Genomic DNA, 17,347 nt, shown 5'->3' with positions numbered 1-17,347 from the left:
GTCCTCTGATACTGTAATGGTGCATCCTTGCATTGATCTAGAGGTGCATCCTTGCATTGGTCCGTGGGTGCATCCTTGCATTGTCATCCTATACTGTAGGGAAGCATCCTTGCATTGATCTAGGGGTGCACCGTTGCAGTGTTCCCTTATACTGTAATGGGGCATCCTTGCATTGATCTAGAGGTGCACCCTTTCATTGTCCTCTTAAACTGTAATGGTGCATCCTTTCATTGATTTAGGGGTGCACCCTTGCTTTGTCCTCCTATATTGTAGGGAAGCATCCTTGCATTGGTCCGGGGGTGCATCCTTGCATTGTCCTCATATACTGTAGAGAATCATCCTTGCATTGATCTAGGAGTGCACCATTGCAGAGTCCATCCTTGCATTGATCTAGAAGTGCATCCTTGCATAGGTCTGTGGGTGCACCCTTGCATTGTCCTCCTATACTGTAGGGAAGCATCCTCGCATTGGTCCGGGGGTGCATCCTTGCATTGTCCTCCTATACTGTAGGAAGCATCCTTGCATTGATCTAGGGGTGCACCGTTGCAGTGTTCTCTTATACTGTAATGGTGCATCATTGCATTGATTTAGGGATGCATCCTTGCATTGGTCCTGGGGTGCATCCTTGCATTGTCCTCCTATACTGTAGGGAAGCATCCTTGCATTGGTCCGGGGGTGCACCGTTGTAGAGTCCTCTGATACTGTAATGGTGCATCCTTGCATTGATCTAGAGGTGCATCCTTGCATTGGTCCGTGGGTGCATCCTTGCATTGTCATCCTATACTGTAGGGAAGCATCCTTGCATTGATCTAGGGGTGCACCGTTGCAGTGTTCTCTTATACTGTAATGGTGCATCCTTGCATTTATCTAGAGGTGCACCCTTGCATTGTCCTCTTATACTGTAATGGTGCATCCTTGCATTGATGTAGAGGTGCACCCTTGCATTGTCCTCTTATACTGTAATGGTGCATCCTTTCATTGATTTAGGGGTGCACCCTTGCTTTGTCCTCCTATACTGTAGGGAATCATCCTTGCATTGATCTAGGGGTGCACCGTTGCAGAGTCCTCTGATACTGTAATGGTGCATCCTTGCATTGATCTAGAGGTGCATCCTTGCATTGTTCCGTGGGTGCATCCTTGCATTGTCCTCCTATACTGTAGGGAAGCATCCTTGCATTGATCTAGGGGTGCACCGTTGCAGTGTCCTCTTATACTGTAATGGTGCATCCTTGCATTGATCTAGAGGTGCCCCTTGCATTGTCCTCTTATACTGTAATGGTGCATCCTTGCATTGATTTAGGGGTGCACCCTTGCTTTGTCCTCCTATACAGTAGGGAAGCATCCTTGCATTGATCTAGGGGTGCACCCTTGCAGTGTCCTCTTACACTGTAATGGTGCATCCTTGCATTGATTTAGGGGTGCACCCTTGCTTTGTCCTCTTATACTGTAGGGAAGCATCCTTTCATTGGTACGGGGGTGCATCCTTGCATTGTCCTCCTATACTGTAGGGAAGCATCCTTGCATTGATCTAGGGGTGCACCCTTGCTTTGTCCTCCTATACTGTAGGGAAGCATCCTTGCATTGATCTAGGGGTGCACCCTTGCTTTGTCCTCCTAAACTGTAGGGAAGCATCCTTGCATTGATCTAGGGGTGCACCCTTGCTTTGTCCTCCTATACTGTAGGGAAGCATCCTTGCATTGATCTAGGGGTGCACCCTTGCTTTGTCCTCCTATACTGTAGGGAAGCATCCTTGCATTGATCTAGGGGTGCACCCTTGCAGTGCCCTCTTATACTGTAATGGTGCATCCTTGCATTGATTTAGGGGTGCACCCTTGCTTTGTCCTCTTATACTGTAGGGGGCATCCTTGCATTGATATAGGGGGTGCACCCTTGCATTGTCCTCTTATACTGTAATGGTGCATCCTTGCATTGATTTAGAGGTGCACCCTTGCTTTGTCCTCTTATACTGTAGGGGGCATCCTTGCATTGATCTAGGAGTGCACCCTTGCAGTGACCTCTTATACTGTAATGGTGCATCCTTGCATTGTCCTCCTATACTGTAGGGATGCACCCTTGCATTGTCCTCTTATAATGTAGGGGCACATCTATTTGTTTATTTATTGTATTTAGTTTAACGTACAATATGTCCAAAGGCCTCAGGAAGCACAAGTAAAAGACAGTTTGACAGACAGCCAGAGAACAGAGAAGCTAGACTAAAAAAGGAGCCACAGGATTATCCAAATTGTAGGCAAAACTGGTGTGTTTTTACTGCTTTCTTAAAGCCAGTCAGAGAATTGATAGTTCTTATTGTTAGCACAAGAGCATTTCATTCTCTTGGAGCTCGCACCGGAAAACTGCTGCCCCAAACTTGGCCAGCTTGAATCGTGGCAGTTTGAATTCATGTTTGTCGCTAGAACGTAATGAACAAACCGGGCAGTCAGTGACCAGTTGTTTCACCAGATAAGGAGGAGCAGTAGTTGACCAACATTTATATGCCAGCGATAAGATCTTGTGTGAGATCATATAAACTATGTATTGTGAAAAGATCGCTCAGAGAAATCGAGCATACGACTGTTGATGTTCGTTGTAACTCCCAGTTTTAGATAATTGTCAACACAACAGTACTTTACCATCTTCCTGAGTTGGTTTGGTTATTTGGACTTGGAGTTATTTTGTGTGATCCCATCCATTACATGCACATTCCTAAAGGGTCCTAAGCTCACATGGTAGTGGTGCGGATGGTTTGAAGATCCAAACTAAATCAGCTCCAGAGTTTCAAACAATCAGACATCCTGCGCCATTAGCTGCAAGACTGTGGAGTTTCCTGCGGAGAGCGGCCGAATTGAAATTAACTTGCAAGAAGAATCGAGATGGTCGGCAGGTGCCTTTTCCACAGGCGTTCTGCGGATTTAAGACAAAGTGGTTGGATTGGAGGAGGAATTGTTACCAAAGGGCCCGAATCGATTAACAAACGGTGACTAGACTAAAGGGGAATGGCAAATAAAGGGACGGGATTGCAATCATTTTGAGTAACAGGAAATAACTGTAGAGATAAGAGAGACCACCTAGGAGTCCTAATTCAAGGAAATTAGAAGGAGACATTTCAAACTCCAGCAGGAATAGGGTGAAATATAAAATGCGTAGTCAGGACTACATAAGGTAATGTCTCAAACCCTGTACAGGGTACATAAGTAAAGGCGAGGGAAGAAGTGATCAAAGTGTTTTATAAAGTGTAAATGTCTGACTAGTGTAAATGTTGTCTGTTGAGTAAATTATAGAGGAGCGATAGAAATTTTGAAGAGTTGAAAAAGTAACAGTGTATAGTGTAGTAAAACGACTGGTGCCAATCAAAATAATATATAGGGCAATGAAATAAGAGGATTGAGTAGCGATTTATGGTGCTTGCTCATAACGGTCTGGTAAGTATCGACAGTCAATCACGACTTGTCATTATGGGTGATACTCCTCTCATATGCCCAAGCTCAAACAGTACATTGCAGAATGGGCACAGCAGATAAAATATTCATGCCATGGCCACAAGCGGGATCATTGTCAAGAGTGGTATTGCAAAACATGACCACATACTTGCACACTGCGTACACTGGAAAGAAATTAGAGAAAAGATTAGCAATTTCAGAGCTCTGGAAGATGTATCAAGAGGAAAGAGAAGACACGCCACCTGAGGATTGGATGCTTAATCAGCATAAGGAGGAAGGTGTTGAGCCCTCAGCTCCCCTTACCTTGCCTGAGGCAAAGAGTGTTGCTACAGAAGAGATAAGAGTGTATCATTTAAAGGAATAATTAAAAGCAGCGACGTGTTATAGTAACCCGATATATGAACCCCCCACTTACAGTATCGATCATATTCTGGAACAGAATAAAAGAAAGGAAGAGAGTTATAAGTTTATACATAGAAGAAAGGGGCAGAAAGGAAAGAAAGAGAGGAAGAAGAAGCAAAAAGACTAAGGGACAAAAGATTACACAGACAAAGAGAAGAAGATTCATGAAGGGAAGGAGTAAGGAGAGGAGAAGAACAAAGGCAAGAGGAAGAAAGAATTAGAAGGGATGTAAGAAAGCGAAGGTAGGTAGATGTAGTAGTAGAATAAAAAAAGGAGACAGCGAGGGGTTAATGCCGGTCTCGTTCGTAAAGAACAAATGAGGTTGAGCCCAGAAATACGATGGGACAGAGTGGAAGAGATTCTTCTGATAAAGGAAGTAATGCCAGCAGCATCTAGAGTAGCGCTAGAAGAAGAAAAATTTGATGTTGATAGCATTGGGTAAAGGATCAATAAGGTTTATCAACAGTTAAGACGAGATAGTGAGTATGGAACTCAAGGGAATGGTGATCGATCCCCAATACCTCAATTACGAAGTGAGGAAGGGAACTTGTTCAGTGATGAACGCAGAGCATTGTCTTTGAGCAGACTGAACTTAGACAAGAGTGAGGGGGATGATAGTCCCATTAGTTGAGGCCTAGACATGTCAGTCGAGGAAAGAGTCTCGTCTTGGAGCAGAAGGAGGGAATGCGTGCGCCCCTGAAGGAAGTCCGCAAATGGATAAGGAAGTGAGATGGTCAGATCTGGAACAACCTAAAGATAGAACGTCAGATCCAATAGCATATCCTGAGTATCCCCAAGGACAATCACATATTGAGAATGGAGAGTCTCCACCATATGCAAGCAGGTTAAGGTTGTTACCGACAAGGAGACAGACAGGGATGATTATCCCCGCCATGAATAGACTAATAGTGGGATCTGAGTATGGGATGGGCTCACACAGTTCCCCTTATTAGAGAAAGGAGCAAGACCGCAATACATTCCATGGCCACAGACGGACAAGGATAACTTAAGATGCAACCTGCCTAGTTTGACTTCGGGGGCTGTGAAATGGATCTATAAATCGGATATGGGTGAAATTATGATACGTAAAATGAAGGAAGATGAAGAACCTATTGCTTACATTCAGGATATTCAGGAGAAAGGGCAAGTTGAAACTCGTGAACCGTAGGAAAAGACAGTGACAATATTTCACCACATTTTATGTGAGGGGTTGCCTGAGCCAGTTCAAAGGCAAATGAAAAAAACAAGTAGGGATGGAAGTGAAGCCATGGGCTGAGATACAGTTGACAATAGTGCACCATTGTCAGTTATTATAAGAGAAAAACAAGAAGAAAGATGAGAATAGGAAGATCAAGGAAGCCATGGTTCAGAAAAAGAAGTTGTCAAAATGTGCTATAGAAGGGGCATTACTGACAAGTGGAGAAGGATTGGGAATGCAGGAAGCAATAGGTACATCACAGGCAAATAATATGGGTCCAATGGACCAAGGTGGATATGTGTTTATGCCACGAGGCAGTGGTATGGGTTATAGAGGAAGACGAGGCGGATTTCAGAAACATCAAGGTGGTTTTTAAAATACACAGAATGAGAACCAGAATACTCAGGGAGGATAAAACCAAGGAGGGGTGAACAGGAGGGTTCCTCCAGTTTGCTGGAATTGTGGAATGACAGGACATATTGCGCGCGTATGTGGGAGCCAAGCAAATGTACAAAATTGCCCGTTTTGAAGAGGGGGGACAGTTTATCCTCTGCCATACAGCACATAGACCAGAGAGGGCTTTGCCCAAGATCAAACATTTTATCAGGAACAAGCACTGCAAGTACAGCAGGTGCAACAGCAGGGACAAGTACAAATTCATCTGCCACAAAAACAGTCACAACAAGCCCCTATGCAGACACAGCAATATGCAAATACAGTACAATTATTGACACCTAGAATAGGAGGTGTTAGTGTGGTAGGAGGAAATCCTTTCACAAGGACCGGGATGATCTTGTATTCAAGATAGGACAGCTCACAGGGTGACATGATGTGTTCAGTACTATCTGTGACACCAGACCACAAGAGGAACCAAGGGACGATGTGATGATATGAGGCACATCGTTTACTTTTCTAGTAGACACTGGAGCAACTTGTTCGTGTATACGAGAGGGAAAATATCCAATGTCAGGTATTGCCATGAATACCCAAGGGTTCCCTGGAGCTACGAGTTGAGTTTCTTTTACTGATAAATTGCCAGTCTCCAAAGGTGAGTGTGACATGTCCATCCCTTTGTTATATTCACGACAGACACCGGTTAATATTTAAGGAAGAGATTTAATGATGAAACTTAACATGATAATTTCATTTACGGACCAAGGAAAAGTGTGCTCCACTTCAGGAATACACTATTTAAACATGGGAGAGTTCATACTGGCGTTGACAGGGCAAGTTGCTCTGCGAGGCGTTCCAGTAGATCCAGAGATTTTTCTATATGGAGAAAGCATTTTGCTGACATGGCTACCTGGCCTGGTAGGAAAAATTGTGAGGATACCTGATGCACTTTTATTTAGACCACATATATCTATGGATGAGGAGGGTGAACAGACTATTCCTATAGAACTGGAAGCAGCTATAGTACGAAAAGAAATGGGAATACTCGAAGGAGTAGTCGGTGAGGGTAGAACATAGAGAACAGTGATAGCTCTTGAGGAGGGGTACAGATTGACTGACATAACTGATAACGATACGTTCGGGGAGGACAGAGGTGACAATGAAGTTTTGTTCTTCATAAGTATTACGTATTGGATAAAGGTAGAGAAAAGGGGAGGTGAATGGCGATAATGCTGCAGCAACCAGCATTCTTTCAGGAGGGTCTTGAAAAAGTACTAAGTGCCTTAGGGACCGCAGGCCCTTATGATGTAGGTTTATTGAAGGGGATAGGGAGGTTCAAATAAAGCTTAAGCCAGGAGCAATTTTACACCGAGCAAAACATTACCCCATGTCTCGAGAAGCTGATGAAGGGATATTTCAGACTATTTCAGCACTGATGAATCAGGGGATGCTGGTGCCATCAGAGTCATTGTGTAATACTGCAGTGTATCTGATAAAACAATCTAAAGGAGGGTCGTGAAGAGTTATGCAGGATTTGAGACCTCTTAACCAGATTGTAGATGCTGAGTTTCCTTTAGTTCCTAATCCGTTGACAATATTGTGTAGTATCCCAGTAGAAGCTCGATACTTCACGGTGATTGAATTTGAAAAATGTGTTTTTCTCGTTCCTTTTGCATAAGGGCTCCTAAGACTTGACTTCATTTATGTTTTGCCAAAAGAGACTAAAACACACTAGGCTGCCTCAAGGGTACTGTGAGTCCCCATCAATCTTTAATAGAGTCTTACAGATGGCTCTAGGCAATATCAATCTCGAAAGTGTGGTGATACAATACGTAGATGAGCTGTTGATTTGCAGTAAAACAGAGGATGAGTGCAGATAAGACTATCTGATTAATGACTATTCTAGCAGACAAGGGATATAAGGTGGATGAAGAGAAGTTACAGTACTGCCAAGAAGAGGTGTTATACATATGTCCGTTAATTTCGGATGATGGAAAGAAAGCAACAACTGAGAGAGCTGGGGAAATCATGAAAACATCAAAACCAAACACAGTGAGACAGATGCAACAGTTTTTGGATTTATGCAACTACATATAGTACGTACACAAGCCCACTTCTGCAAGCATTAAAGAAAGCACAAGTTGGTAAAACAAAAGTAGAATCGACTGAAGAAATGGAGGAAGGATTTGAAGAATTGAAAAAAGCAATTTGTACAAGCCCAGTTTTGGAAATACCCAATTATGGTGAGGAATTTTATCTATTTTCACACCCAGATGGGTCAGTAATGACAGCAGTAACTATACAAAGAACCACATTGGGGTACAAGCCATTGGGATATTATGGTGAGATTTTAGACCCAGTAATGAGAGGACACTTCCCTTGCAAACAATCTTTGGCAGCCACCACATTTGTAATTGAGAAGTCTACAAGTATTGTCATGGGCTGCTCTATGACCCTTTTCATGGAGCATGCTCTATTTGCCATTCTAGAGAAACCTAAGGACCCATTGACTTCCCAAAGAGCTTCAATTTATGAGGTGATGATTTCCAACCCAAAGATTCCAATTGTAAGATGTGAAATAGTGAACCCTGCCACGTTCATAGCTGAACCCGTCGAAGAAGGTGATCATGTGCATCACTGTTCCAATGATGATGAATTGTATGTCAATATACCCTGTGTGAAGGAGAATGCTTAAGCGGGAGGGGAGATTCCTTTTATTGACGGTTCTTCAACAATTGATCAGACTAGTGGGGAAAAGCATTCAGGTCCTGCAGTTATAAGACACAGATCAAATGGAGAATTTGAAGTATATGCAAGTGCAAGGCTATCGTCTCATTTTTCAGCGCAAGCAGCAGAATTTGTAGTGCTTATTGACGCACTTGAGAAACATGAAGGGCAGGAAGTGATGGTGTACAGTTACTACGCCTATGTGAGGTCAACTGTACATGCAGGGTTGGCATGTTGGAAGAGGAGGGGCTAGCTCGGTGCAGACGGCTCTGCAGTACAGCATGTGTCCTTATTGGAGAGACTCATTAAGGCACTACAACTCCCAGTGGCCACAGCGGTCATTAAATGTGCAGCACATACTAAGCAGACAGGTATTATCTGCTGTGGGAGCCAAGCAGCAGATATAGAAGCCAAAAGGGTTGCATATTCTCCATACATTTTGAGTTTTGATACTGAGAGTATTAAAGAGAACTCAGTCACAACTAAGTTAAGTGCAAGAGGGGTTTAATAAGTTGTCAATAACCCAATTAATAGACATACAGGGAAGCACAACACAAGAAGAGCAAGAACTGTGGAAGTGAAGGGGATGTTCTTTATCCCCCATGGAAGCCTTATGGCGATAGGACCGCACTGGAAAGCCAGTGATGCCAGTAACTTTATTGAAAGTTGCCCTTGAACAACTGCATTACCCTGTGCATGTAACTAGAGAAAGTTTTGCTGCTAATATTGCAGAAGACTGGTTCATTCATAATTTGTTGGAAGAAATTGCACTATTTATGGTGAATTGCATCGTGTGTCAATGGTTTACTGCTTGGCATACACTGAGAATGATCAGAGGAGTAATAGCTCGACCGAATGGCCAGTTCCAGCATTTACATATCGACTATGTTGACATGCTGCAGACATGTAATGGATATAGGTATCTATTACTGATGGTGTGTCCCTTCTCTAGGTGAATCGAGGTAGGTCCATGTACACACCCTGATGCCACTTGTGCAGAAAAGTATTCCCGAGGTGGGTTGTGTGTGAAGTATTAAGATCCGATAATGGGCCACATTTTGTCAATGAGCTATTCAAACAAATAGGTTTTTTATTAAATATAAAGCATAAATTCTCTTTTGCGTATCACCCGCAAGCAAACGGTGCATGTGAGAGACTCAACGGCCTCCTCAAAGAAAGGATTGCACAGCACATTATGTGTAGCATTGCATAGCACAAAAGACAACACAGCAGAGCATCACAGAGCATATCTACACATAGCTCAGAAGAGCATAGCACTTTATGTGTAGCATTGCATAATACAGCAGGTAACACGGCAGGGCACAACATGGCACATCTACGCATAGCACAGCAGAACACAGCACATTATGCGTAGAATTGCATAGCACAGCAGACAGCATAGCAGAGCATTGCAGAACACATCTACACATAGCTCAGAAGAGCACTACACTTTATTTTTAGCATTGCATAGCACTGCAGGAAACAGCAGGGCGCAGCACAGCACATTTGCATGGAGCACAGAAGACTAGTAGCTACCTTTATTCCATTGGGGGCTTTTCCAGGTGAAAGTCCAGGATCTCCTTTGTGCCCCTGAAAACAAAAAAAAAACATTTCAAGGTTTTACTCGTTGATGGAGCAGAAAAAAAAGAGACACTGAAAGTGCACAAAAGAGGAAAGAGACAGAGCAGGTAAGAAACAATGATTGAACAAAGAAAGCAAAACAGCCAAAGAGAGGGGGTTCAAGAGACACAGTGTGAGAGCAAGAGACAGGGAGTCAGAGCAAGAGACAGGGAGTGAGATCAATTGGCAGGGAGTGAGAGCAAGAGACAGGCAGTGAGAGCAAGATGCAGAGAGAGGGTGAAAGGCAATGTGTGAGAGCACAAGGCAAGTAGTGACAGACAGTAAGAGATACAGAGTGAGAGCAAGAGACAGGAAGAAAGAGCAACATAACGGTATTTGTGTGCATCTTGACACTGGGTGCATCTTGACGTGAATAACAGGTGTTTATTGGGACCCAACTTAATGGTACTCATTCTATTGACCACAGAAGGGTGAAGGGCTGAGTGGACCTGCCAGGATCTGAATCTGTGACCATGAGGTCAAACACAGGTCCCTGTAGTGGATGCATTAGTCCACTGAGCCACAGACTGTGCAAGAGGCAAGAGTCAGGGGTGAGAGCAAGCGACACGGGGTGTGACTGAGAGAGAGACAGGGGGTGGGCAAAAGAAGCAAGCATTGAGAGACAGTAAGTATGAGACAGAGTGAGAGCAAGGGACAGGGGGTGGAAGCAAGACGCAGGGGGTGAGAGCAAGAGGCAGGGAGTGAGAGCAAGAGATAGAGAGTGAGAGCTAGAGGCGGGGGTGAGACCCATAGACAGGGAGTGAGAGAAAGTGTTGGCAAGTGGAGTCAGGGTCAGAGAGTGAGCGCAAGAGACAGTAGGTGGGAGACAGTGAGTGAAAGACAGTGAGTCTGATTCATGGTATTTTTTGCACTGTTCAAAGTGACTTTGCACTGCTGACACCAACCCTGATTCATGGAACTGTGCAAAGTGTATTTTTGCAGTGCAAAGTCATTTTTTAATCCATTTTTGCAGTACAAAATGACTTTGCACTGCAAAAATACACTTTGCACAGTTCAATGAATCAGGGTTTGTGTCGGCAGTGCAAAGTCACTTTGCACCATGCAAAAAAGTCCATGAATCAGGCCCGGTGTCAGCCAGTGGTAGAGGGCAGCACTAGCAAGTGGGGGTCAGAGTGTCAGAAGAGACATGGGAATAAGATCACACGACAAAAAACAATGGGGTGTTCTCCTAAATATCTTGCTTTCGAGGGTGCCAGTCTCTCAGTCTCTCTGCTGTTGTAAGGCACAGTACACCGCAAACACAGTAGCAAAGCACTGGCAAAGTTACTGTTCTCCAGATAAACCCACCTGCAGCCCTTTCACACTTCCATTCTCCTCCTGGCAATGCCATACACAGGATCTACATATGAGTTTCGAGGTATGTGGTACAATTGCGGTATCTGATTGTCTGCATTTTCAGCTAATTTTAGTAACACATTTTCTTATATATCTTAATAAATATTGTTGGCAAAAGTTAAGGTATTTCAACTACCCCTTTAATCCATATTCCATTAAAACACATAAAACAAGCTTTAGTCCCTTTATTTATTTATTTTCATTTTAAATCTTACAAAGCGTATTAAGGCAGTGGGCCCTGTACAGCCACCAATTACAAAGGGTATTACAAGATTATCATAAAAAGTCAACCCTATTGATATTTACATTTCGGGCAGAAAGTAAACTGAAATGAAAGCGAGTATACACTCTGCGGCCATTCCAAGTGTGCAAAGAGCAGTTTACAAACAGAAAGTGATACAATACATTAAACATCACAAAGGTACCACCATGGCAGCCGACCATGACACACATTATAATTTATAGAAATATGTACTGAACAAGTTGCATGTTTACACTCTAGCAATGTCAAACCTATGTTTATATCTAAACTGTGGCAATGGGAAACATATGTTTATGTTTACACTGTGGCAATGTGCGACATATGTGTATGTCTACACTGTGACAATGGGAAATATTGTTTATGGGAATCCTCTGGTGATGGGAATCCTCTGGTGATGGGAAACACTGTAGCAACGGGAATCCTGGGTTTATGTTTACAATCTGGAGATACAATCTGGTCATGTGTGAATCCTAGGATACAGTGTAATGTGTATTATATCCTTACATGATGTAAACCCTATGCAAATTTAAACAACCTGATGCTGGGTTTCGTGTATTGTATGATTAAACTAAGAAGATGGGAATGTTATGTTTTTATTTATACTCTGGTAATGGAAGTATGTTTATCTATGTATGCTGTGATGTAAATCCTATGTTTACATCCTGGTAATGGGAATCCTGTTTATCTTTACATGCTGGCAATGTGATTCCTGTGTTTATCTTTACTGTTTGTCAATGGGAATCCTATGCTTATGTTTACGGTTTGTCAATTGGAATCATATGTTTATGTTTACAGTTTGGCAATGTGATTCCTGTGTTTATGTTTACGGCTTGTCAGTGGCAATCCTATGTTTATGTTTACAGTTTGTAAATGGGAATCCTAGATTTATGTTTACAGTTTGGCAATACGATTCCTATTTTTATGTTAACGGTTTGTCAATGGGAATCATATGTTTATGTTTACAGTTTGTCAATGGGAATCCTAGGTTTATGTTTACAGTTTGGCAATCTAATCCCTGTTTTTATGTTAACGGTTTGTCAATGGGAATCATATGTTTATATTTACAGTTTGGCAACATGATTCCTGTGTTTATGTTTACGGTTTGTCAATGGGAATCCTATGTTTATGTTTACAGTTTGGCAATGTGATTCCTATGTGTACACTCTGGCCAGGGGAATTCTATGCTCATGTTCATACTATGGTGAGGGGAACCGTACAGTTATGTTGGCACTAAAAACAGGAATCTTACCTTTGCGTTTATGCTCAGATGCTGGAAATATATGTTTGCACTCTGGTATTGGGAATCCTAGATTTCTGTTTACACTCAGCAATTTTAATCTAACCTTGTTTACAGTGTGGCAATGGGAATCCTAAATCTATGTTTACACTGTTGTGACGGAAAACCTAAGCTTGCAATATTATGATGGGAATCCAGCCTTCATGGATTTTGGGAAAAGACACAATCAGGAAATTGCCTGGAATGCAGCTGCCGTCCGGGTATGATAATAGCATGCTCTGTCAGTACTGAAATCAGGCCTTTAGAGGGCTGGCACATATATGAGAAACCCCCTCACTCTCTGACCCTACACCAAAAGGCAGTAAAAGACCATGCGTGCCACTGATCAGCATCACGTCTCAAGCAACAACGGCGGGTGATACCTACATACCAGCATTGTCCGCATCTGCATTGCATAGTCCGTACTTACTACGATATTGAGCAAATGACATAACTATATGCGTGTACGGCCCTTTGGATAGCATGCATGCAATGGCTGGGATGCAGAATGACTCTGACACCAAAAAATTGAATCAACTCAGGAAGATGGCAAAGTTTGCTGTTTTATAATCACAGGGAGTTACACCGGACATCAATGGATGTTCGCTCAAGTTCTCGGCTCATTCTTTATAAAAACACATTTATATACTAAATATTCATCATAAGAGATGTCACACTATGTGGCAAATGAGAAAAACCTAAGAGGGGTGTGATAGGCTCAAGGGGAACATCTAAGGATACTTTTTATAAGGGGTGGGATTGTGGTTGGATATCTACTGTCAGGTGGAGAAATTATTGCCACCTCTAAAACATGTGATGTTCAGCACTACTAAGTACACAGTCAGCCTCATTGTAAGTTTGCCGGTCCGGGAACTACGGTACCGGTAAGATTGTCGGTACCGTAGTTCCCAGACCGGCAAACTACAAGTTGTGCTCACGGGTGCCTTTCTGCCTGCCAGGTCAGAACTGGTGGGCAGAGAGGCACCCGCGAGCACAGCATGTCAGATGCACTGGCACCGTTAATAACGCCCAGGAATGGGCAAATACTGTGTCCCGTAAGGCCGTAATGACCCGGTAATTGCCCATTTCTGGGCGCCGGAAAAAAAAATACCTCGTAATGAGACCCAGTATATCATTGGCTCTCAAACTATAAGGCCCTTCGTTATATGGCCCTCTATAATTAGTTGACATGCTTGTGCCATGTCTGGAACATTTGGTTCACTTAGCAGCATGTAAGCTCATACACAGGTGCCAGGTGGTGGACTTGACTTTACCTCCCCACCTAATTAGCCAACGTCTCTCATCATCCATGCCTTCTGCCATGAAGATTGTCTTTGAACTTGGCCTTGCAGAGTATTCTTGTCTCTGAGAATATAAGGGAGTAGGGGCACACACTATTGTTGTTCTCGAACTCAAGCTCAACTCTATTTCTATCCTTGACTCATGTGACAGGAGACCGCAATTTGATCCATTTTGCCGTATTTAAATGTCTTAAATGAATAATACTTGGCACACATGATGTTCTTTCTTTGCACCTTAACAATGGATGATTCAGCTTCTCATGTTCACCACCTTCAAGAATAGAAAACCAGTCTTGGCTGCCTTCAGCTTTGACAACAGGCCAGACAGCCTTGCCATTCGTGTCCACGATCTCAGCTAATTCTTTGCTGCCAGACAGCTCTCAGCCTTTCCTTTTCATGGGTTCTGGATTACTAAATTCATGACACCCATGTCCAGCTTCTATACAATGGCGGCTCTGCCTGCAGTCTATTCACTACGTATCGCCAGCTTCTAAGATTACTGAATCTACTTGAGTTGCTGCATCTGTACAGTTATCAGGAATCCATCTGATAAGGTTGTCTCAATGGGTTTCTTCTTTCTAATATTCTCTGGGGTATTGGCACAACTGGTGATGTCAAGCATGGCACGATCTCAGGCTTCCAACATACAGGAGGTAGGGGGGCGGGACTTCCTGCAGAGGCATTCGGCTGCTCCTCTACATAGCCTTCCAATTTCACTAGACAATTGTCCCCGATGCTCTGACCTCGCCTATCAAATCATGGCAAGAGCGATACTATGAATCATCCTCTCACCACGAAAACAAGTAATGTGGGTGCATACTTGCCAACCCTACTTTTTAGCCATTTGTACCGCTTACAGATTTAGGTGAGAGAAAGTGAGAGAGAGAGAGAGCACTTAGCTCACCCTATGAGAGACCCGGTACAGCTAGTGGTAAGTAAGGGAGAGCAGGAATCTACATGCATGTTGAAAGTTGTCCTAAACTACAAAGCTGGCATTTAAATACATGTATATTTTACTGTACAAAATATTTGTTTGCAACACATTACAAGCTGCATGTCTGTGTAGCGTTTTCCTACCTGTAGGACAGATTCTACATGTTTTCCACATGTCAACGCCTGGAATGTCTGCTGCATGAGACTGAGCAAGAGACTTTGAAAAAAACGGATGTTGGCGTGACCGAGTATTTTATAGCAATAAAAACCAACCTGGCGGCCGGATCGGGCGGTAACGGCCCGGCCCAAGTTATAGGTCTGAGTGAATCGGACCGTGTTTCATTGCTATTAGCATGCCGGGTTTTCAATCCGAACACTGGGGTGCTGACAGCCATGCATTTGGTTTGAATGAATGAGACAGGCTCTGGGGAGATGGGAGAAGGTAAGTGGGGTGGGGTGTGTGTGGGGGAGGGGGGGAGCGGAAACCAGAGGAATGGGAGAGTTGTGGCAAGATGGTGTGGTTGCTCCTAACGCTGGCTTGGATCGTAGGATAGAGCCTGCGATCAAAGCAAGCGGATTGGCTGATGCCCCGTCCATGGGCTTTGATAAGGAATTACATCCCCTGAGAGTTAAAGGAGAATTCAAGTCACCTAAGGACGTCATAACCTTATAAAGAAGTGTGGCCTTTGATTGGTCACGGGACTCGACACTTGCAGTCATTATTCCACATATGGCGACCGCTCCAGCCCGAAGCCTCCTGATGTTGGAAGAGTGCAATTATTAACCCCTTACCTGCCAGGCTATTATGCAAGCCTCCCCTGACACCTCTGCTTCAGGTGCAACGTGGAGACCAAAAACGAATCCTAAATCTACTGGAAAATTACTTCTCATCTTGGGCTGTTCTTTGCTATTGAAGGGGGAGCCTGTATATCTGTGCTCGTGGGCGTGTGTGCATACATGTATGCATGTATATCTGTGCTCGTGTGCGTATGCATGTATGCTTGAGGGCGTGTGTGCGTACATGCATGCATGTATATCTGTGCTCGTGGGTGTGTGTGCATACATGTATGCATGTATATCTGTGCTCGTGGGTGTGTGTGCATACATGTATGCATGTATATCTGTGCTCGTGTGCGTATGCATGTATGCTCGTGGGTGTGTGTGCATACATGTATGCATGTATATCTGTGCTCGTGGGTGTGTGTGCATACATGTATGCATGTATATCTGTGCTCGTGGGTGTGCATACATGTATGCATGTATATCTGTGCTCGTGGGTGTGTGCGCATACATGTATGCATGTATATCTGTGCTCGTGTGCGTATGCATGTATGCTTGAGGGCGTGTGTGCGTACATGTATGCATGTATATCTGTGCTTGTGTGCGTATGCATGTATACTTGAGGGCGTGTGTGCGTACATGTATGCCTGTATATCTGTGCTTGTGTGCGTATGCATGTGATATATGATATGTCATTTATAACATGCCTATGCACAAGTGTTTTGAGGCGTGACAACACAAGACAATCGATCTTACTAGTCCTTGTATCATTCGGATCCTGCAAGTGCGAGATGCAAAGTGCAAGGGGAAAGGAAAGGGGGAGTGCAGACAAGGCCGCAATGCTTTGAGCAAGTGCAGCTAGAGCAGCACGGCTCTGGGTAAATTCGAGGTGGCAGGGGACTGTAGAGTTTACAGTTACAGCTCTTAAGTGTGCGGCAGCCCATGTATGCTTGAGGACATGTGTGTTCCTATATGTATGCATGTATATCTGTGCTCGTGTGCGTATGCATGTATGCTTGAGGGCGTGTGTGCGTACATGTATGCATGTATATCTGTGCTCGTGTGCGTATGCATGTATGCTTGAGGGCGTGTGTGCGTACATGTATGCCTGTATATCTGTGCTCGTGGGTGTGTGTGCATACATGTATGCATGTATATCTGTGCTTGTGTGCGTATGCATGTATGCTTGAGGGCGTGTGTGCGTACATGTATGCATGTATATCTGTGCTTGTGTGCGTATGCATGTATACTTGAGGGCGTGTGTGCGTACATGTATGCCTGTATATCTGTGCTTGTGTGCGTATGCATGTGATATATGATATGTCATTTATAACATGCCTATGCACAAGTGTTTTGAGGCGTGACAACACAAGACAATCAATCTTACTTGTCCTTGTATCATTCGGATCCTGCAAGTGCGAGATGCAAAGTGCAGGGGGAAAGGAAAGGGGGAGTGCAGACAAGGCCGCAATGCTTTGAGCAAGTGCAGCTAGAGCAGCACGGCTCTGGGTAAATTCGAGGTGGCAGGGGACTGTAGAGTTTACAGTTACAGCTCTTAAGTGTGCGGCAGCCCATGTATGCTTGAGGACATGTGTGTTCCTATATGTATGCATGTATATCTGTGCTTGTGTGCTTATGCATGTATCCTTGTGGACGTGTGTA

General features: G+C 43.8%; 1 protein-coding gene across 2 annotated transcripts in view; it reads right to left on the bottom strand.

The window, feature by feature from the left end:
- Nucleotides 1–17,347, bottom strand: part of COL27A1 (collagen type XXVII alpha 1 chain) — a 1,990,256-nt gene that overhangs the window by 1,535,294 nt on the left and 437,615 nt on the right. For both annotated transcript variants that reach the window (XM_069609095.1, XM_069609096.1), the window contains exon 6: nt 9,694–9,747. In XM_069609095.1, the coding sequence (XP_069465196.1) occupies nt 9,694–9,747 (54 nt within the window). The remainder of the gene's footprint in view (nt 1–9,693; nt 9,748–17,347) is intronic.

This window comes from Ambystoma mexicanum, chromosome 8 (genome assembly GCF_040938575.1).
Source record: "Ambystoma mexicanum isolate Mex_15411 chromosome 8, UKY_AmexF1_1, whole genome shotgun sequence".
NCBI lineage: Eukaryota > Metazoa > Chordata > Amphibia > Caudata > Ambystomatidae > Ambystoma > Ambystoma mexicanum.
The sequence above is the reverse complement of the archived record's forward strand: the minus strand, read 5'-3'. Positions and strand labels throughout refer to the sequence as shown.